The sequence below is a fragment of the Chiloscyllium punctatum genome, chromosome 45 (genome assembly GCF_047496795.1).
Source record: "Chiloscyllium punctatum isolate Juve2018m chromosome 45, sChiPun1.3, whole genome shotgun sequence".
Lineage (NCBI taxonomy): Eukaryota > Metazoa > Chordata > Chondrichthyes > Orectolobiformes > Hemiscylliidae > Chiloscyllium > Chiloscyllium punctatum.
In genome coordinates, this window is record NC_092783.1 from 45,101,408 (window position 1) to 45,123,509 (window position 22,102).

At 37.1% G+C, this 22,102-nt stretch overlaps 1 protein-coding gene across 1 annotated transcript in view; it reads right to left on the reverse strand.

Moving 5' to 3' along the window:
• Window positions 1-3,150: 3,150 nt before the first annotated feature.
• LOC140467077 (complement receptor type 1-like) overlaps window positions 3,151-22,102 on the reverse strand; it is a 217,952-nt gene continuing 199,000 nt past the window's right edge. Inside the window, exons 93-106 of the mRNA XM_072563137.1 lie at window positions 21,802-21,898; window positions 21,140-21,213; window positions 20,517-20,613; window positions 19,831-19,904; window positions 17,501-17,597; window positions 16,847-16,920; window positions 15,599-15,695; window positions 15,137-15,210; window positions 13,339-13,435; window positions 12,678-12,751; window positions 11,252-11,281; window positions 8,565-8,649; window positions 5,381-5,494; window positions 3,151-5,064 (exon numbers count right to left, since the gene is read on the reverse strand). Coding sequence (XP_072419238.1) covers window positions 5,407-5,494; window positions 8,565-8,649; window positions 11,252-11,281; window positions 12,678-12,751; window positions 13,339-13,435; window positions 15,137-15,210; window positions 15,599-15,695; window positions 16,847-16,920; window positions 17,501-17,597; window positions 19,831-19,904; window positions 20,517-20,613; window positions 21,140-21,213; window positions 21,802-21,898 — 1,058 coding nt within the window. The 3' untranslated portion in view covers window positions 3,151-5,064; window positions 5,381-5,406. The remainder of the gene's footprint in view (window positions 5,065-5,380; window positions 5,495-8,564; window positions 8,650-11,251; window positions 11,282-12,677; window positions 12,752-13,338; window positions 13,436-15,136; window positions 15,211-15,598; window positions 15,696-16,846; window positions 16,921-17,500; window positions 17,598-19,830; window positions 19,905-20,516; window positions 20,614-21,139; window positions 21,214-21,801; window positions 21,899-22,102) is intronic.

Consider the following 22,102-nt stretch of genomic DNA (forward strand, 5'->3'; position numbering starts at 1 on the left):
TCTTTTCTCTCCATGAATAATGCCATACCTGCTGATTTTCTCCTGTTTTTGTTTGTTTCTAATCTCCAGCTCTTTGTGGGCGGCACGGTGGCACAGTGGTTAGCACTGCTGCCTCACAGCGCCTGAGACCCGGGTTCAATTCCCGCCTCAGGCGACTGACTGTGTGGAGTTTGCACGTTCTCCCCGTGTCTGCGTGGGTTTCCTCCGGGTGCTCCGGTTTCCTCCCACAGTCACAAAGATGTGCAGGCCAGGTGAATTGGCCATGCTAAATTGCCCATAGTGTTAGGTAAGGGGTAAATGTAGATGTAGGGGTATGGGTGGGTTACGCTTCGGCGGGGCGGTGTGGACTTGTTGGGCCGAAGGGCCTGTTTCCACACTGTAAGTAATCTAATCTAATCTAATCTAATCTAATATAAAGGGTGTATATAGTACAGGATGACAGAGAGAATCGCCAAGCGAAAGGGAGATTGTGAACTGCAAACATCAACCTTGATTTAAGTGCCTGAACTGGCAGATCAACGTGGTATAACTGGGGCTGGGTGGTGGAAAGGTCAGCAGATGGACACTCAGATTCTTTAGGTGAGGATATGGTGAGGAGCAAAGCCTATGGGGTTGACTGAGAGGTATCCTGACTCTCTTCCTCAGTCTTGGGAGTGAGAATCTCTCACAGAGTAACCCTCTTGACCATAGCCACTGTGAGCATTGGTACTGTGAGATATTGTGTTATAGGTTATCTTTACTAAACCACTCACCAGCTCACTATATTAAATAATACTAGGTTCTCCTTCATTCATTCGTAACCTTTTTCTAATTCATTGTTTATTAGAACACAGTCTCATTCATTCATATAACTGCATTTTGTAGTATATTTTACTATTATAATAAAGGCTAAAATTAGAACATCCCTTTCAACCCATTCCCCTTAAACCCTTATCAGGCCTATTTCTACATCAGCCCTTACCAACGATCTCTCAGATCTGAATAGATTACAGAACACCAAACAGTTTCCCCAGTTAGTAATCACACAACACAGGTTATAGTCCAACAGGTTTATTTGGAAGTACTAGTTTCGGAGCGCTGGTTGTTCAATATATTGTTTCAGTTGCATGACACTGTGATCTTTTGCTACAAGTTCTGTGTCTTATGATCTTGCTTCATAGCTACCTGATGAAAGAGCAGTGCTCTGAAAGCTAGTACTTCCAAATATACCTGTTGGACTATAACCTGGTAATGTGTGATTTTTTTTACTTTGTCCAACCCAGTCGAACTCCAGCACCTCTACATCATGGTCCCTAGTTAGTATGTACTTTTTAACAGGATCACTATCCCCTTAATTGCCAAAACAGTGCTTCCGTGAAACTGCATGAATGAAGCAAATAGTAAACAAATCTCACAAACCAGCTGTAGTAATCAGTTTAATATGCTTTATTCTTTTATTAAATACTGGTATAATTTCAAAGTTATTTAGAGTATATAGACCTAATATTATCACTAATAGTTACTAAATTAAAAGACAAAAGGACTAACCCCTCCTAATTGTGCAACCAAACCAGACAGACCTCGTAATTAATCCAATCAGGAGTTTCAGGTAGCATTTAGGAAATGTTTAGGCCATCTCATGTTTCCTCAAACCTTTGTGTACTATAGGTAAAACAATGTAACACCATGCTGATGGATTTTTAATATATTTAAGAACTGTATATAAAGAGGCTAATGTAAGAACTATATTTTGGGACTCTATTGCTGCCTCAAACTTGTGCTACTGCAGTTGCTGAATAAAGAGGCTGTTTTCACCACTCGTCGATTCTGGTTGTAATTTACACATGATCCCACAGTACCCACAGGTATATGTGAGACACAGGTATAAGACAGAATATCATGACCAGGCAGTAAAGTTTGTGACATTTGGATGAAATGTAACTGGGGTTAATAAAGGTCTGGTACTGTACTGTGCAAAGCTTTTTACTGTTGCTAGGTCATGAATAGTACAACATCGATACAAGACTGGTCCCAACCCATCTTCGCTGGCCAATATCAAGATCTCCTCTATTTAGTAGTGACAAGCTGAATCTGGGCAACCCAGTGCCAATCCTGAGCCTTTCAGACCTGCTGTATGCCATTCTCCCCTGAAACAAGTGAAGAAGAGAGTGCATTCAGATGCACATGAATGGCATAGCTATTGTGCTGGTGCAGCTGAGAGACAATTGGTGAGGTACCCAAAGTGATTAGGAGCTGCACACTACAGTGGCAGAATAGGAGCCTTGTTGGGAGATAAGTACAGTAGCAGAGATAGTTTGTGTGAGGTCATTGAATATGGACCCTGGTAAGGTGGAGAACAGTATTGCTAGGCATTTATCTGCACTATGGATACCACACTGACTTAGGTGGCAACCTCAGGCCAAGCTGGTAGGGTCTGGTGGCATGGCTTCAGTCCTGAGAAAGAGGTCAATCTTCCTCTGCATCACCCATTCACCAGAAACTTTCAGTCCTGTCCGTAAAGTGGAGTGTCAATTTTTCTGTGTGGTGACTGTACAGGACAGTTCCAGATCCTAGCACTTGGCAGATGTACAATGGCTTTTTAAATATGGTGCCAATACTAGGGACAATTTCCTATCTCAAGATATCTGGTCAGTATTGTAAGCTTATTACCTACAATGAGTGATAACATCAGATGAGAAGGGCACTTAGGAATTGGATAAGTCGTTTTGAGGTGAGTCTGAGACTATGATGTGAGAATACTCACTAGACCTCAGTGGGGGAAACCTTCTAAGAAACTCAACAAAAATGATAGTTCCTAGCAATGGGAAAATGCTGCCCATTGTTTCTTGATAGGAATCATAACTACATCTTTGATATGTGAAAAACAAAGAGGCATCAGTAGAAAATTTAAAAAGAAAATAACTTGAGCATTGTTGGAGTGATTATTTCAGTGGAGAATAAATGAGGTCACAAAATTTTAAGAAAAGGTTACATCACTTTTATTTAAATTTGTTCACAAACACACAAAACCAATGTACACATAACCCACATGTGTTTATTAATTATTCAAATCACTTTACTATAACAGCAAGGCAGGCTGAAATAGAATGTAAGTAAAACATCACAAAAGAAATCTGTTAATCTAACATTTGGTAAAAATCAAATACCTGCAGATTTACAACTTTAAAATGTAACTAGCTGCTTGAACAGTATGAAGTTATGTGCTTTTTAAAATGTTTTTAAACATTAAAGCAAACATTTATGGAAATTAAAGCAGAAATGCAAGACATATTACAGACATTTTCTTTTAGGATTGTTTTATACTTTGAACTGAGGAAGCTGGAATGTTGCGGAATTACATTGTGATTTGGCATTCAGGTTCAGAAGTTATTAAAAATATTATCTACAAACTTCAATACCATATTAAAATCATGAATGAATATTCAGAGTTTTGTTGCAAGATAAAAGCATGGAAGCATTTGAGGTGATAGAAATTACATTATCTTAATGACAGGCCTTACCAGAGGCATTAACATGATGCAAAAGAACTTTTAAAAACTGCATTTTTTCTAGAATCAGCATTACAGATTAATATACATATGCTATGAATATTTATATTACTTTTGCAAGCTTAACTAGGCATGATCTGCTGAATGATAGCCCTGATAATGAAAACTTCTCATGGAATTAATGTAAAGTTGTGTCTTAAAGATTTTACGGTATAGAGCTATGATAGTTCCTTTAGCTTTTCCATTATCTATTTCATGTGTGATTCATCCCTTGCAAAGGCAGAAGGGGTGTCTTATCAGCTGACAAGACAACTGTCTCAAACAATTTGTGCTGTTTGTTTAAAAAGGAGATATACCATTTGTTGAACCCATTATCATTAATTTGATGTGTTGCTACCATGGAAACATGATATGAGTTCTAAGACTTTGAAAAATGAGTTAGCCAATTGGGTGGTTTCCACCATATTTACTGGTGAAAAATATTTCAGACAAAATCAGATACTTAAATTGTGGTTATGTTCAGATATCTATCACCAATGAAATTCAAAGACTGCTTAGACTATGTGGTTGCTAGAAATATAAGCTCTTTGTGGAAGCAAAATGAAAGCATCTGAACCAACAGAAAACAAATGTTAAAATACAAAAAAAGTTTCTGTAAACAAGTTTTACAAATCTATTTTTTTAAAAAAACTAGTATGATATATACAGCTCTAAAACGTTATATTGGGTTCCGGTTCTCTTGCGACACATTCCACCAGACACTTACTGAGTTTCTGCAGCACTTTTTAAAAAGTTTTATATCTCCAGCATCCAGAATATTTTGCTTTCGTGTTGGTAATATATACAAACACTATCATTTATCATATCCTCAAGATCAAACATCAAATGTGGCAAAGATATTCATCTCTTACTCCTAACTAGTCAATATCAAACTTTATTATTTTACTGAGCTGGGTATTTCCCACAGGAAGTCAATTAGTTCAAGCCTGAAACAAAATCAGAAACTGCTGGAAAAACTCAAAAGTTCTGGTAGAATCTGTGCAGACAAAATTTTGGGTCCAGATCAACAGAAATATCTGTTCTGTTCTGAAGAATGCTCACTGCACCTGAAACATCATCTCTGCTGTCTCTCCATGATGCTGCCAGAACTGCTGAATTTTTCCAGTAATATCTGATTTTGTTTCTGATTTTCAGCATCTGCAGTTCCTTGGTTTTTTTGTTTACAACTCAAGTCTGAATCTTTTTGCCTTTTTGGAAACTGTGCAGTGACCAAGTGGTGAAGATGTATTAAAATAAATGTAACATTGCACATAATTTACACAATAGCAATCGTTAAACTATTTTAAATGCCCAAAGAAATATCTTTCTATCGATTGTGCATTGTAGTTGTTACTGCACGGATTTCCAAAACAAACTAAATAAATCCAGACTGTTTTATTAAAATGTTATTGTTGTTACATGTAGTTCCAAATTTCCTTTAAAGCGGATGAGGATTCAACATATGTCCTTTGAATTGTTTTAAAGGGGAGTCTGCGGAAAGCTATATTTTGGATGAAGATCCCTTTAGTCTCTTGATCTACTGGGAGAAAAAAAAGGAAAAGGTCTTAAAAGTAGCTGATACTTAATAATGGAAAATAGCAAGATCATGCAAGCTGAGTCACATTGGAATACTTAGGAAGAGCTTGAAATACTGAAGGTAAATCTTTTGCATGTATGATCAATATTTAACTGACATTTAAATGTTTAGCGAAATAGAAGTGGAGAATTAGGATTACACAGATCGGTAAAATTTGAAAATTCCCATAAATGCTCAAATACAGATACTTTAACACTACCATAAGATCACTGAAAGCACAGAACAGTTTGTGAAACAGAATTACACAAATATTTACCTTTTTCAATTTGAAAACTTCAACAATTATACTGGACGATTACAGGAATCAGAATGAGGGACCATTTGGTTGTCATCAGAGCTCATAGGAATACTGCTGGCAAGATGATATTCCCTAAAAAGGGAACATGATGTGCATGGATTAAAATATAATTATGATAAAACGTTACATGTATCTGACTGTACATTTGCAAAAGACTGTAAACTTCATGCAGCAAGCAAAATGCACTACTTTGTTTAAGTAGGTTAAATAGGTTAAGTTAATTAAAATTCTTCATATTCCGCAAGGCAACATTGCTTGTAATTGTTACAAAATAAATTGATCAATTCTGACAGCCAGAATACATCTTACTCATATGGAGCTTGTCATTTCCAGCCATGGTTTCGAAAATGTAGAAAGCATTAGGTTTCAATGTTTGATTTATACAGTGTTTGCTAATCAAATAAAAATCCATGAAGGTTAATTTTACCAAAAATTTAAAATTTTTCAAGGAATTCATGGAGTATTTCTTTCACCAACACTCATCCATGCATGCTGTACATTTCTGCAGCAGTGCTATTGTGAGCTTATCAGCACCTGAAGTACTTGCCACTGCTGGGGCCTTTCAGAACGCCACCAGGACCAAATTTAAAGCTGTGCACCAATTCAAGCTAGGAATAGCCTTTCATAAAAGACATAATGGGAGAAAAATGAAAAAGAAAAGCATCTGAGGGCATACAGGTGACACTTCATTGGAAATAGCAGATTATAATTATAAATGTATTCTCTTTTTACATCAGCGTCAGTCTGTTCAACCGTCATTGAAATACGGCTACAAGAATGAAGCTACAGAGGCTATCTATCATCAGCATTAAACCCTGTTAGAACTGTGTCCGAAGGATTCTTATTCTTTCTCTAGTCGCTTAGCATAGCATAACATCTCGTCAGTGTTGAAATGTGGCAGCATCACATGTTGTAAAAACCTTGAAATTGTTGCTAACGTTAACTTTTATTAAACAGCTAAAGTGAAGTAACAAAAAATAAAAGATGCTGCATTTGCTTCTGGGGCTGAAGAGAGGCTGCTTGCATTTTGACTATCAAGTTTGCAGCTAATGAATGATCACCCAGTCTATTAGAAGCAGGTGTCAATTAAATCCTGTCTGGCTCAATGCACCAAAAGTTGCACTGTTCTATCATGCTGAATGATGTTACTCCCACTTCATGTCCTCATCTTCTTCCTTGGAAGACTGCAGCTGCTCACCCAACTTTTCAGTGTTCATCACATTCTCTCTCTGCCTGTTCCAGTTATGACGTGGAGGTGCCGGTTTTGGACTAGAGTGGACAAAGTTAAAAATCACACAACACCAGGGTGTAGTCCAACAGGTTTATTTGAAAACACTAGCTTTTAGAGTGCTGCTCCTTCATCTTTGGAGCGGTTTGTTCAATATATTATTTCAGTTGCATGACACGGTAATTATTACTATAAATTATTACTATAATTATTACTATAAATTCTGTGCCTTATGATCCTGCTCCACAGCTACCTAATGAAGGAGCAGTGCTCTGAAAGTTAGTGCTTTCAAATATATCTGTTGGACTATGATCTGGTGTTTGATTTTTAAACTTTGTTCCAGTTATGCGGGGCACAACATGCAGGGATTACTGTGTCTGGAGTGTAGTGCGACAAACCTCCTCCCCCTCCTCCCCACCAACCCTCCAGTCCAATACAAGCAGAGGAACCTCATCTTCAGGAGGTCTTTTGTCGGTTTCACGATAGACCTGGTTGAAGAATGAGCTGTATTGTATCTAAACTTGGCCTCAGTCAGTGGATTGCACAAGGGAATCATCATCCAGGTTTGCACAAGTTAGCCCTTTATTCCCTGCAGCCAATCTTTTCAGGCATCTGGTCTTTGAAATGAAGCAGGAACCTCACATCTATCAAGTATATAGACATCATAGTAGATCCAAGAAACATGTTGCCAATTTCTAAGATGAGATACTGATGATCACAATTACTTGTAATTGACCAAGGAGAACTCTTTTTAATGATGAAGTCAGTCTATTCAGATATTGCTCTTTCAATGCGACAAGTATAATCTATAGGGCCCTGCACATGGAGGAAGGCAAGCTACATTGACAAAGTCTACAACTTGTGCTCCAGTACTGACTTCATCATGAGGGAACAGGAAAAAGTGATGAGTGCTATCATTCAGCATCTATTGCATTGGTAACAGTCTTAATAGATCTGTGGGTTGAAGATACAGCAACCCGTACAGGTCTTAGTGCACTCTTTGAAGCAGAGAACTACAATAAAAGTTCGATGCAGCTGTTACTTTAATGACCACAGGAATTAGATGACCACACAGCCCCTCAAGTCTCACTCCAGCAGATGATTCAGTTACATTACTGTGTTATATTCCAACCAAACAGAGCTGGAGCTGGCAGGTATCTGCTCCGACTTAATTATAGCAGATGCTAAAAATTTTAAATAAAAATGAGAAGTGCTGGAGGAACACAGTCGGTTTGGCAGCATCATAACCAGTTCCAGAGAAGAGTCATATGGGTCTCTAAACATTAACTCTGTTTCCCTCTCCACTGTGTGACCTGCTGAGATTCTCCATTTTATCTCTGCTCAGACTTTCTTGTTGTGAGTTGGAAGAAAAAAAGTGATATGCATATAAACAAAGCGAGCTTAAGTAATATAGAGATGTTAGTGCATGAAAGCAGGCTCCTTGCCGTTCACTCGCAACATTCTTGTCAAATCATTAAAATCTTGGATGGAATATCGAATTTTCTCTTCAGTGTCGGGAATCTAATTTTTCCAATCTCAAAACATTTACCAAATGACTCACTATTGCACAAGATTCAACACACTTGCTGGTCTTTCAGATACTACTAACCAGTGACCCTGCTTGAGTAAAGAAAGTGATGGCTAAATGGAAAAGCTTTTGAACTAGTCGCTTGACTGAATTTTTATATGGAAAACCTGTATTTATTTTCAAGTTTCTTAGCTATAATCAAGTAAATCAAGTAAAGTTCAACAAGGAAGCAAGAGAAAAATTTGTGTTGCAGGCTAGGGGAAAGTCAGGACCATGAAGGGCAGGTTAGAATAGTAGATGAGGAGAGTGGTGGAATAAAGATTAAAAATTTATGGATAGCTTTTCTGAAGATAGAAAACTATCTAACAAATAGAAAATAGTCTTACCCTTTGTTTGATAATGATCGTTTTCGATAACAGCATGCAGCACAAAAAATGAAGCCAAGGACAGCAACAACACCCATGTTAATTCCTTAAAATGTATACATAAGATACACAATGACTCAATTAGAAATAAACACGTGGATACTCGAAAGTAAAGATTTCTTAGCCAGACCTGCTTTTTAAAAAGGCTGAAATATTTCTTAAACTGGTAACATTTCTCTAAGTTGGACACATTTCAATTCCAAAACTAGTCAGCATAGGTTTATGGTGAGAGGGAAAAGATTTTTAAAAACCCAAGGGACAACTTTTTCATGCAGATGGTGTTGTGTATATGGAATGAGCTGTCAGAGGAAGTGGAGGAAGTTGGTACAATTACAACATTTTAAGTGCATCTGGATATATATATGAATAGGAAGGGTTTAAGAAGGATGTGGGCCAAATGCTGAAAAATGGGACTTCATTTATTCGGGATATCTGGTCAGCATGGACAAGTTGGACTGAAGTGTTTATTTCCATGTTGTACAGCTCTATGACTACTATATTAGTATCCCTTTACAGATTTTACCTTCCTGTAAATTGTTTTCATTCATACTGCTGGATTTAATCAAATAAACTCTATCAAATTCTATACAACTAAGTGAAAGATACCAAAGTGTATAGTTTCACTATTTTATATGAAGTCCCCAAACACTGAGATTGTGAGATATCTTGGCAAAACTTTCTGTTGTCAGTGCCAGATGCTTTTGCTTTGCTACTGACTGCAAAATCCAGGGTCTAAAATAACATATTTGCCTAGGTTTTCACCTGCTTCTAGCTTAGTATGACTCTAAACAATCTCCCCACCAACATTATCCTTGAAATCTCAAGATAGTAATAGTTGGGATTTTTCCTTGGGTTCAATACAGCTGTACCTTGAGTTTTGTGTGTGCATTTTCTCTCTCAATCATTAATCAAGATACCAGAGAATCTTGCACAACTGACATGACCTCCTAGTTGGTAATACTTCTATCTGTCCTCAGGATGTGAATTGGATTAATGTTGCATCGCAGGTCCCGTGAGCCACCAAAGAACACAACGACTGGCGAAGGCAAGTTAGCATGCAATCTCAGTCCCCAGCCCAGATGAATGGGGAGGATTAGCATTAGGAAATGTATGTCATATATAAAAATTATAAAAAGGTAATCTTTCAACAGTGTTGGAAGATGGTAAATATAGGAAAAAGCCAAAAGAAAGCGAGAAGATGCCTCTATTTTGAAGCAACCTCTCTTTAACTTCCCTTCAATTGCAGCCTGTTGTTCCTTTCAAGTTGGAAGGCCTCTGATTGGCCCTCCAACTTGGATTGCCCATCCACCCTTCTTAATTGGATCACAAGCCCACCTCCAGGGCAATTATGAGCGCATCCTGATGAAAATAACAATGAGTGACTGTGTTCCTCTGGGGGGGCAAGTTCAGAAGTGGGAGCAAAGGAGCAAGTCTTTCCCTTCTGAATTCCATGTTGTTTATTCATTATTTCAGTTTCAGTTTTCAACAAGTTTTTTCTATTCTTCTCCTTAAGGACCTCCATTTCTCTTATTTTTGATGGTAAATTCAGATTAAAATGTACAGTTCACTGGACATAGTTCTATTCATTCTTAAGTTTATGCATAACAGTATAAAACAGGCTTCAAGACAACTTATCAGCACCAGAAACAGTCTTCCATTCTGAGAAAGTTGGAACTAGTTAATAAAGACAATAAGAACTTTGACAGACAGATAAACATAACTACTTAAGAAAACTATTTCTATTAACCAAGCCAGTCAAACACACATGCTTCAGTTTTAAAATAGGCAAGCTGAACTGTGCATGAAGAAAAATGACCCACCACCCTGTGGTCGAACACTTCAACTCCCCTTCCCACTCCACCAAGGACATGCAAGTCCTGGTCCTCCTCTACTGCCAAATTCTAGCCAATGACACCTGGAGGAAGAACACCTTATCTTCTGTCTTGGGATTAATGTTAATTTCACCAGTTTCCTGATCTCCCCTCCCCCCACCAATCCCACATCCAATCTGCCAACTCGGCATCACCTTCTTAAACTGTCCTTTCCACCTATCCGCTCCACCCTCCGCTATCACTATCACCCCCACCTTCATCTACCTATTGCATTTCCAGATACCTTTCCCCAGCCTCACCCCGTCCCATTTATCTCTCACCCCCTTTGCACCACCCCTCTCACCCCACATTCTTGATGAAGAGCTTATGGTCAAAATGTCAACTTTCCTGCTCCTCAGATGCTGCCTGACCTGCTGTGCCTTTTCAGCACCACACTTTTTGACTGACTAAGAAAGATGAGTTGTCTATGAAATCCAGCATGAGAATTATTAATTATTTTTATCGGACATAATTATGTTTATCCTAAATTGTTTATTAGACACACAAGGCACAAATCCGGCTCAAAGCCTCACTTACTGAGAAAACCAGCACAAAGATTAAAAAAGCTCATTTCAAAACATTATTAAAAAGTATTAAAGCCTCATTAATAATCATTCTGACTCAAGATTTATATACTTACCAGTTTGAACAATCAAAACACTAATTCAGTCATTACATTTTAAATGTACAGTTTTGATTATCAAATGTTAGCAAATACTAAATCAAAGCACTTCAGTGCAACTAATAATATTTGTATTATCTGGTTTTCCTACTTACCAGTAGTCATTCCTACAAGTGCACTTTGTGCTGTAAGAGTTTAAAAGAGACCAAGTTATTAACACAGAAGTTAATGGTTTAAAAGATTTTGTGTTTTCTTTCACTATGCCAGCTTACTTTTGAAGGTCTAACTACATATCACCAATTGTTACATGTAAATTAAAAAACACTGTTTTGAAAAATAAACAACAGAGCCTCTCCATCCTCTTTCACTGTTTTCTGAGCATCAAAACTGAGGTAACACTAGCATTGGGGATATTGTACATCAGCATTGTGGTGTTGATTTCATAATACAAAGTTACAATTCTCATACAAGATTGGTAAATGGTGTAGATTCATTTTACTTGAAAATCTGAAATAGGTTCACTCAACACTCAGAATATTTATAGAAGTACTTGACTTCACAAAGACACAACTGCAGACCTTTACATGCATCCTGATCTGATTCATAAACATATTCAGTCCTTAAAGTGATGTTGTAACAAGTGACGTCACAACAAATGATGATTTCTGCTGAATGTAACTTTACTCAACTGAGGATCTCAGCTGATCAAAAGTTAAAAGCCCACTTAGAGAAATTTTGCATATCACCATAGAAACTGATTTCATAGTTTCATAACTTCATCACATAACGCTAATGGAAATCTGTGAGTAAAGAAATATTTCTCACTTCCTGCCTTTTGCTCTTCTTATGCTTAGCCCTTCACTTCCAGGTCTTTTGTGCTTGCACTCTTACAGCTCACTTTCTTATCCCTTAAACTCGTTTCTTTTTCAAGTTCCTCACCACTCACATTTTCCTCTCTTCTCTTAAAATGTATTTACTTCATGTATCTCTGTCTTATCTGGCTGTGCATCCTATTAATGTCTATCTGTTTTGCACATGATCACACAAAGTTTACTGTGCAAGTGAGAATGTATGCGATGGTTCAAAAGTGGAAAAGATATTGAGGTCATACAGCAAAACTCCATGGTCAACCCACCTAACCTGCACATTCCTGGACACTACAGGGCAATCTAGCATGGCCAATCCACCTAACTTGCATATCTTTGGACTATGGAAGGAAACCAGAGCACTCGATGGAAACCCACACAGACATGGAGAGAATGTGCAAACTCCACAAAGAGAATCATCCAAGGCAGAAATAAAACCCAGGTCCCTGGAGCTGTAAGGTAGCTAACCACGAAATCAAATGATCATTTGTCATTTCACAGTTCAAAATCCTCATGAAAGACTGAATCAAAACACTGAACAATTGTTTAAATCCCATTCCACTAATTCAAACTCAAAGGTTGAAGATGCTAAAATCCTGGAGAACTTGATGTGGAGTAACATTACATGACAATTCAATGAAAGTGGCTCAATCATTTGACACATATAAGCAAGTCAGTTAATTTTAGGGTAAAAATAAAAGGCAACAACACTTACATTCACAGGATGGAACATCACCATCCCATCCTTCAGCTGTACATTGCCGATAATCTCGACCCAAAAGCTTGTATCTGGAAAAACAGACGCAAACCACTTGAATCAATAACCTGAATTTTATTTTGAGAAGTTGTAAAATTGGCACAGCAGATAGGAAATTAAAAGTCCACAGAGGAAAAATCTATTTACTGATCAACAAACACACATGCAAGAAAGTGCATTTGTAATCAAATAGAATTGCACTATTGCTAAGTATGATGTAGATCACCTGTATGTAAAATAAAATTTACAGGAGGAACATGATGCACCAGCTCACCTTGGAACTAATTAAAATATAGCTGAAGCATTTGGAGGAAGACTGCTTATAAAGTCATCCAGTGTTGATCTCAGCATATAGGCCTCGGCATTAGAATCACATTTAACATTTCTATCTGCCTATAGATATTCCAAACCCATGCAGGTATGTTGATAAAGACTTTTTTAAAAAAACAAATTGCCAGCTCAGCATTGAATTGGAAGCCTGACTCATGTTCACATGGAAAGCACTTAACAGAGATGCAAAATATCAAAAATATAATTCCCTGAAAATGTCTTCTGAACAAACATTAGATTAGCAGTCTTTCAGTAAAATTAGTTCTTAGTTAATGTAGTAAATACTCACCCAGCATTACAATAAAAGGTAACTTTATTTTCAACTGTGACATTTGGTTCCACATAATATCCATTCAGAACATTGCCAGGGTTACCACAGTTAATTGCTACACAAAAAATAAGATGGAAAAGGTAGAAATGTCACAAAACTCCAAAATCTTCACCATTTCTTTCATTGCAATTTGCAAGGTATTTAACATGAAAGATACAATGCAATTATATCATTGGTTAGTTTGGCAAATTAACTTTGGAATCTAATTTTTTTTTTCAAAATGATTAATACGATGCTTCCTTTTACTCTGTGGCAGTTAAAATTTGCCCAGTAGAAAGGCAATAATTACACAAAACCAACTCTGCTGGGCAGGGCATGTCATTCTTGTATGAGACTCTTGAAGCAACTGCTTGACTTGGAACTCATTCGTGACAGGAATCTGAGGATGATAACAGAAATTCAGAACTTTAAAAAAATTATTCACTTGTAGGATGTGGGATGTCGCAAACTGCCAGGATGTATTGCTTGTTCCTTGTTGTCTTTGAGCAAGGTGGTGGTGAACTGCCTTCTTGAATTGCTGCAATGCAGGTGCTTTAGCTGATTCCACAATGCCATTAAGGAGAGAGTTCTAGGATTTTGACCCAGTGATACTGAAGGAAGGGCAATATATTCCTAAGTCAAGTTGGTGAGTGACTTGGAAAGGAATATGCAGGTGGTATTGTTCTCCATCCTTCTAGATGGAAGTGCTGCTGGATTTAGAAGGTGCTGTCTAACGATCTTTGATGAATTTCTGCAGTGTATTTTGTAGATAATATGCACCACTGCAACTGAACATCAGTGGTGAGGAAGTGGTAAACATTGAACATAGAAAGACTCCATCAGGAACATTGAAAGGTGAGGTTGAGGCCTCTGAGAAATTTCACAACTCCCATATAACTCATTTATCCAATCATTCCAACACCACCTGCTCCAAATGTGGCAGAGTTTGCAAATCACACATTGGACTTAATACCAATCTCAAAACCCACCGAACCAGAATGGAAGCAAGTCACACTTAATCCTTAGGGACTGAGAAGAAAAAGGTAGAACACCAAAGTGAAGGAATAACTTCAGGTACCAGTGTCATCTCAAAGACCACTTACTTTTTGTTCCACAGCATTTACTGCTCGACCTCAGCAACATTACCCTAAAAGTCTGCCTTTATGTTTTTGTCTCCCCTCTAAAATTATCACTTTCACTTCAGCTTGATCAGTACAATATGCTTCAGTACCACAACTAATTCAGTTAAATGTAAATACAAAACTACTTGGAGCATAAAATGGGTGTGGGAAGGGAAAAGAAGACAGTATATGCCAGGTTTAATTACAGACCATTGATATTGGCTGCACTTTTCCTTTACCTGTCACTTCCACTTCCTAGATTTCCAATGGCCAAAATTACATGCTTGTCAGTTACACTAATGTTAGTGCCTGCTAAATGATGCAGTCCACTTTAATATCCAGCTAGGAATATATATTCTATGCTTCAACATTAATATATGTGGAAAGCAGATAATTCAATTTTCATACAAACAATTGATCTAATGAAATATCATTTCTCAAATCACACTTTAGTTTTCTTTAGTATGCAATGCTGAATAAAATCATTAATCATTATTTCTTCCAATTCCAAGATGAATGAACTCCAAGGTGGATGAATATTATAAGGAAGAAAACCTGAAATTGAACCAAAGTTCCAGCACTGTATTGAGAATGGCTCTATCATTTAGCTGGGAAGATATATTTGTCACTTTCCTAAAGAGAGAAATAGAACTTACGTTCACAGGATGGAACCTCACCATCCCAACCCTCAGGTGTACACTTCCGATAATCACGACCCAGCATCGCATATCTAGGAACAGAAAATCACCAGTTATCTGTCAACTTCTGGATAATTGATGAAATATTAGAGTGCTGACCAGGTATGAATTATAAAGGTCCAAAGAGGAAATGTCTATTAAATACAAATTCTTTCTAAAAATCAAAATCAAGCAGTTAATTAAAAAGCAAACATTTCCTGAAAATACACCCAACCTAGCAAATGTTTGCCAAGCCACTTCACTTTTATAGTCCTTTGCAAAATTATGATGTCAAATAATGAAATAATCAGGCTTACTCTGTAATAACATGAAGAAATTAGTTCAGAAATGAAGAACAACAGATAGATGCATATCTAAATTCTCTTCATCACAACATTAAAATAATATAGTCCGTCAATAATTTGTACACTGAATACTCACCCAACGTCACAGTAAAATGTAACATTATTTCCAACTGTTTTATTTGGTGCATTATAATACCCATGTAGAATCTCACCCGGGTTACCACAGGTTATTGCTGTACAAAAGAAAAAAAGAGAAGAGATACAATTGTTTCATACCTCCAAATTCGCCAACATTTTATAGGTACTTGGCATAAAAATGTATGTACTGATCAAAATTAGCCTTACTTAGTAAATGGTGACAGACAATGTTACATGGAGTAGCAGATGGAGTGGTGTGTTCATAAACATTAGTCACCGAAATTTAGTGCAAAAATACACAAGATAGTCAACATTGTTAATTTAATAGCCACCATCATTTCAAGAACACTAGATAATAAAAGGGAGGAAATATTTTCAAAGCTTCTGCTCCAAATCAAAGATTATTTACTTCCACTTCCATAGTGTTATTTGTTTGTCTGATCACCACCACCACTAAAACCTATACCATTTTTGTTTGTTGCCCCATTAAAATCTATAATTTTGACTCGAATGTCAATTATTGCAACTCTCCCAATGGTAGAAGTAATTCAATTAATTCAGTTAACTAAAGTCATAGTAAGATATTTAGACAGGAATAGATCAAAAAGAGTCAATAAAATGTAGAGCTGGAAGAATACAGTGGATCAGACAGCATTGGAGGACCAAGAAAGTCAACAATTTCATCACCAGGACCTTTCATCAGGACCCTCCATCCTGTCTGACCTGCTGTGCTCTTCCAGCTCCACATTTTATTGACTCTGGTTTCCAGCCTCTGCAGTCCTTACTGTCTAGGAGAAAAAGAGAAGGGATTAGCAGCATTAATTACACTTGCCTTTAACTTCTCGTCACTTCACCTGAATCACCCAAGGTCCAATGGTCACTTTTTATCAGCTAAACTCTGCTAACATTAAGGGCTTCTTACACCAAAACTCAACTCCTTGCTCTAACAGTACCACTTGTACGATGTAAAACTGTAAAATCTTCTAGAAGGCACTGGAATGACTTGATGGCTATTTCTCATTGCACACAATGTGTACTTTAATATGCAATGTAGATTAGAGCATTGAATAGACATTTCCTCCCATTCTAGGAAATCTGAATTCCAAGCTACAGGATGTAAAACTACTGCAGAGAAGAAAGTTTGGGTACCAAACCAACATTACACAATAAATCACTGGAAGCAGGTCAGTCTTTTTGCACTTAGCAGCAAATCAGTAGCTTTACAAAGCAATTAAATGTAACTTACATTCACAGGATGGGACATCACCATCCCAACCCTCAGCTGTACATTGCAGATAACCTCTACCCACTATCTTGTATCTAGAAAAAGAGAAGCAAACCACTTGCATGAGTAAATTGAAGGTCAATTGGGAAATGTTCGTTCACTGACCACATTTGAAATCCAAAAACTTGAAAGAGAAAAGGATCGATCAAAATATATATACATTTAAAAAAACAGAATTAGACTGCAGATTAATGAAAGAATCAAATAGTCACGTTTTTACTAAAATAAAAAGAGCTGGTTACACTCCATAAAAAACTAGTGCGCAGGAAGAATATTGATACATCTACCTCACTTTGGAGCCGAGTTATAATATAATTCAATCAATTGAAGAATTAGCAGACTCTGATGTCCTGTGTTGATCTCAACTTCTATGTCTAGGGATCATTAACATGTCCAGCATTTCCAACTGTGCATTAATATTCCAATGTAAGCTCTAACATCACTGACTTTAATCAGTACAGTGATTCCTTTTAAAACTCTCAATTCAATGCTAAAATGCTAAAAATCACAACTCATATGCTCAACCATCATCACAAATGTCATGCACAAAAGGTGGCACGTTATTTTAATGATTACATCAAAATTTTTTCAGGAATTTATTGACTGAATACTCACCCAAAGTCACAATAAAAATGCACTTTATTTCCAACTGTCCCATCTGGTGTCTTATAATGTCCATTCAGAATCTCCCCAGGGTTACCACAGGTTATTGCTGCACAGGAAATATAATGTGAAAAGCTAGAAACAAGACTCCAAACAATAGAATTTTAATTGCAATACTTTACATAAACATGCATATCACAATAAAATTGACAACAAGATCAAATTTTCTCAAATTTGGAATTCAGGTTTTGATATAGTAACACACAGAAAGACTTTTTCTCAATCCTTAATACCTCATGATGACAAACCGTTGTCTGTCTGCAACAGCACTGTGAGTGGACACACATCAGTCATCAGCAGCAATTCAACTTAATGTTAGGTATCCAACTTCATAAGCCAGTGACATTGTTCAGCAATGTCATTATGACTGATGGCTATTGCCATTCAGGCTCCAGGACCCAGCAAAAGGATCTTCACTGAATCCTAGGACACCACTGGTGAGAGTTGAGATTGTGATGTGGAATGTGTAGGAGCAGTCACTAAAGAATTGTGTGCAGTGAGTCACAACACAGGACATTAAGATGGCTTTCAGTGTCCCCTTCCCCCAATGCCAGGTCCCAATATCATGCATTGAGTGACTGACAATAGGGAATGCAATATTTGCTGGCAAGAAGTCCCATTGAATCCCTGAGGCACAACTGACCTCTGATGAACTCAGGGATAATTGCTATCAAGTGGTTCAACTTCCAACTCTGTAACCCTCTGTTTTAACCCCAATGCACTGCAACAGACAGCACTCCCCATGCCAGACTGATGAAATCCTTTAACTCCACTGTTGACAATCACTGGAACTATCTGATGGCATTCACCCCTTACCCAGCTGATTGTACTCCCTGCCTTATCTGAACACAGCCAACAATAATCTAAAGACTCAACTGATAACAAGCCCCAGGCTATCCTCAAATCCAGCTGACAATAACTCCCAGCTTGGCAAACACCAATGCCACTGACATGCTCAATGCAGCCACTTATCTTCTTAGTTGCTCTGCCAACCACAGGCTTCATCGCTGCCACAATTGCTGCAGATTAGGAATGAAACCATCAACAGGAAAGTTGGGTGAGAAGCAACCTGTGGTTGGAGAAGCACTAGAGATAAGAGTTCTGACTGGAGGAGCAGTTCCCCACAAAGTCTATCCCCCACTTTGCTCTGATTGGTCATCTCTGCAATACAATTTTCCTGGATGTTTTAGGAGCTGTCGGATCAGTTTTGGCCATCATTCTCATGTTGTTTGAGCACTGTACAGCATTCAGTCACTAGTCCAGGGCATGGAACATTTCATAGAGATGGATGGTTTTGGATCACTCTGAAAGTATGAGTCCTGGAGATTTGGGTAATTTATATCAACCTTGCCTACAGCTTGCATCCTCTACTCCCCATTTTTGTTGTGTGGGGTGGTGGTAGAATGAGGGCAAGTTGTACTTCACAGTTTGCAAAGGCAGCAACACAAAGTATTATTGCCTCAAATTTTAATTAACAAGTAATTTTTATTATACAGATTTCCAAAACATGACAAAATAGAGGAAAAGAACTAATACTAAAAGTTAGCCAGAGTTCCTGTGGGAGGTCAAGTATTCATTTGGATAGTTCAGAGTACCCTTTTGGGATTGATAAGAATAGACATGAAAGTATGTATAAAGTGGATAAGATAAAGTCATCGTATCATCATGTTATTTAGGCTCCTTGCTCTTTCAATTTTAGTGAGTTAACATTATATAATTAATAAAAATTGCAATTTCAGTAAATCTAACATTCCAAAGTCCCGGTGGCAGCCTCAAAATTATTTCAGGAAATAACAGGCCTAACAGTCACTTTGCACTCTCAGATCTGGAAGTGGAAAATTGCCCATTTATGGAAGTTTCTCCTAAATTCTGTTGTTGAATCAGAAAATATCCAGACTCTGCACACCAGATAAGGGAGCAGTAATTCAACCCCACCCTCTGTATGATTTAAACATGGAAAATTAGCATTGATTGTGTAATTTCCTATACCTTTAATTTCCATGAGCCAAATTACTAATTCTAGAATACAAATAAAATGAGCTTCTCCTAAACTTTCTATTACCCAATGAAACTCAGCACTTTGCCTCGTAACATGACCCTTGGGTAGAAAAGCAAAAAGTCATTTTTATCTCCCATTCAAAACAGAATTCCAAGCCAGAGAATGCCAAATTAGTGTATGTAAAAATTTGAACATGAGCCATGATGACTCACTGTAAGTGACTCAATCATTTTATCAGACGTACAAGGCAGTCACTTTACAAAATACAGAAACATTTACTTACGTTCACAGGATGGAACCTCACCATCCCACCCATCAGCCATACATTGTCGGTAATGTCTGCCAATAATTTTGTATCTAAAAAAGAATGGTAAGCCAACTGTTATCAGACAGGAAAATTAACTGGAAAAATGGGTCACTAGGCAGAATATGTAAGAATTTTGAGGTTCATGAAGGAAAAATGTACTAAACCCTCAAGAAAGAAAAATGAATCAAATATAGCTGTAGGGTAGGAGAACACTAAAATAGGAATCAAATGCTGTTGCATTTATATTTAAACATGAAAGTAAAGGTTAGACCCCATAAAACAACAGTGCACAGATGAAACATAGGCATATAAAACTCACTGTCATGCTGACTTCTAATACAAGTTAATCATTTTGTAGAAACAGCACCTGGTGACATCTGGTTTGTCTCTCTGCTCATGGATTTTTCAACCAATAACACATTTAACAGTTCTATTTTTGCATTAATGTTCCTATTCCAACACAAACATTCCCCAACTTGATCAGTACTAAGGGTTTTGCTTAATCTTCTGGTTAGGATTGAAGCCTCACTCAGAGTTAATGTGAAGAGCTTCTATAAGAAATATATTGAATATGTGGTCATCCAACATTGTCTAAATAACAACTTTAAAATAATAGAGGCCATTACTAAAATTATTTAGTGATTTAGATACTGAATACTCACCCGACTTCACAATAAAATGTAACATTACTTCCAACTGTCCATTTTGATGCTTTGTAATATCCATTCAGAATTGAACCAGGGTTTCCACAGTTTATTGCTATACAGAAAATAAGAGGCATAAGTAACAGAAAAATTGGAAGTCCCCACCGGTCTTTTCATTGCTATTCACAAGTTTTCAATATGAAGACGAAATATACAACTACATAATCGTTCTGATTATTAGCTCACAATAAAGTTGGAATTGTTTTTTCCTAATTTTATGGTATTTTAAACACAGGACAGTCCTAAACCTACAATCACACAACGGCACACTATTTTGACCAGCAACAACCTTCAGCAGCAATCCAAGAACATAATGGACTGATTTTATTCTATCAGCAGAAACCTCAACATCAATTGGTAAAGCCTACAGTGTGAAGCCTGCACCATTTCCATGGAGAAGGCCCAATGTGTTTTAAATGTCTTTGTCCAACATTCTCTGTGATCAAAGCCTGAAGTGAGGAACAATTCTCTCTTTTCAACCTGTGGAACAATCAAAAGGTTGCAATTTTCTATTGCTAGCAATTCTATCAGGAACACTGCCTGCTACTATTAACCTTACAAAACAAGGAAACATAACTTACGTTCACAAGCTGGAACATCACCATCCCATCCCTTAGCTGTACATTGTCGATAATCTCTACCCACCAATTTGTACCTAGGAGAAGCAAAGCAAACCACCTGTATCAATGACCCAAACAGCAATTGTAAAAACAATATAGTTTGCTGACCAGGTAAGAATTTGAGTTCTAAAGAGGAAAATTATATTCACCTATCAACAAATTGCTCATTAAAATAAAGTGAAACAAGATTGACAGCAAAAAATGAAGTTGGAATCATATTATTGCTAAAAATAAACTCTGGTCTGACTCCATAAAAGTACAGTACACAGAAGGAGCATTTGGAGTGTACAACTCCTGTTGGCAACAAATCACAATATGATTTACACATTTTTAAGAATCAGCAGGTGCAGCCATCCAGTGGTGATCTAGGTATATGGTTCCAGGTGTAATACATTTAGCAATTTAATCTTTCCATTAATGTTCCAAAATCAGACCAAAAGATCCTCAGCCTTCATCACTCTGAAATTTTAAAGACTAGAAGCCTCATTGGTGTTTACATGGGGATTTGTTATTAGAAATGTAAACATTGAAATACAGCCGTCTGAAAATTGCTTTGCCATTAACATTAAACTAGTATTTTTTTTAGCAAAATTATACAATAAATTTATATTCTGAAAACTCACCCAACATCACAATAAAAAATCACTTTATTTCCAATTGTGTTGTTTGGTGCCTCATAATACCCATTCAGAATATTGCCAGGGTTACCACAGTTTATTGCTGCATGTAAAAATAAAATGAGACAAGCTATAATTATCAAAAATCTTTAATAATTCTTTTGTTGCACTTGTCATTTATAGCATGAAGATAAGAATCTACTACACAACTCTGCAGAATAACAAGTTTCATTAACTTTGGAATCCAATTCTCAAACTTCTTCAATGTGGTTAATAGAACATATTTGCTTATTGCAAGAGTGTTTGA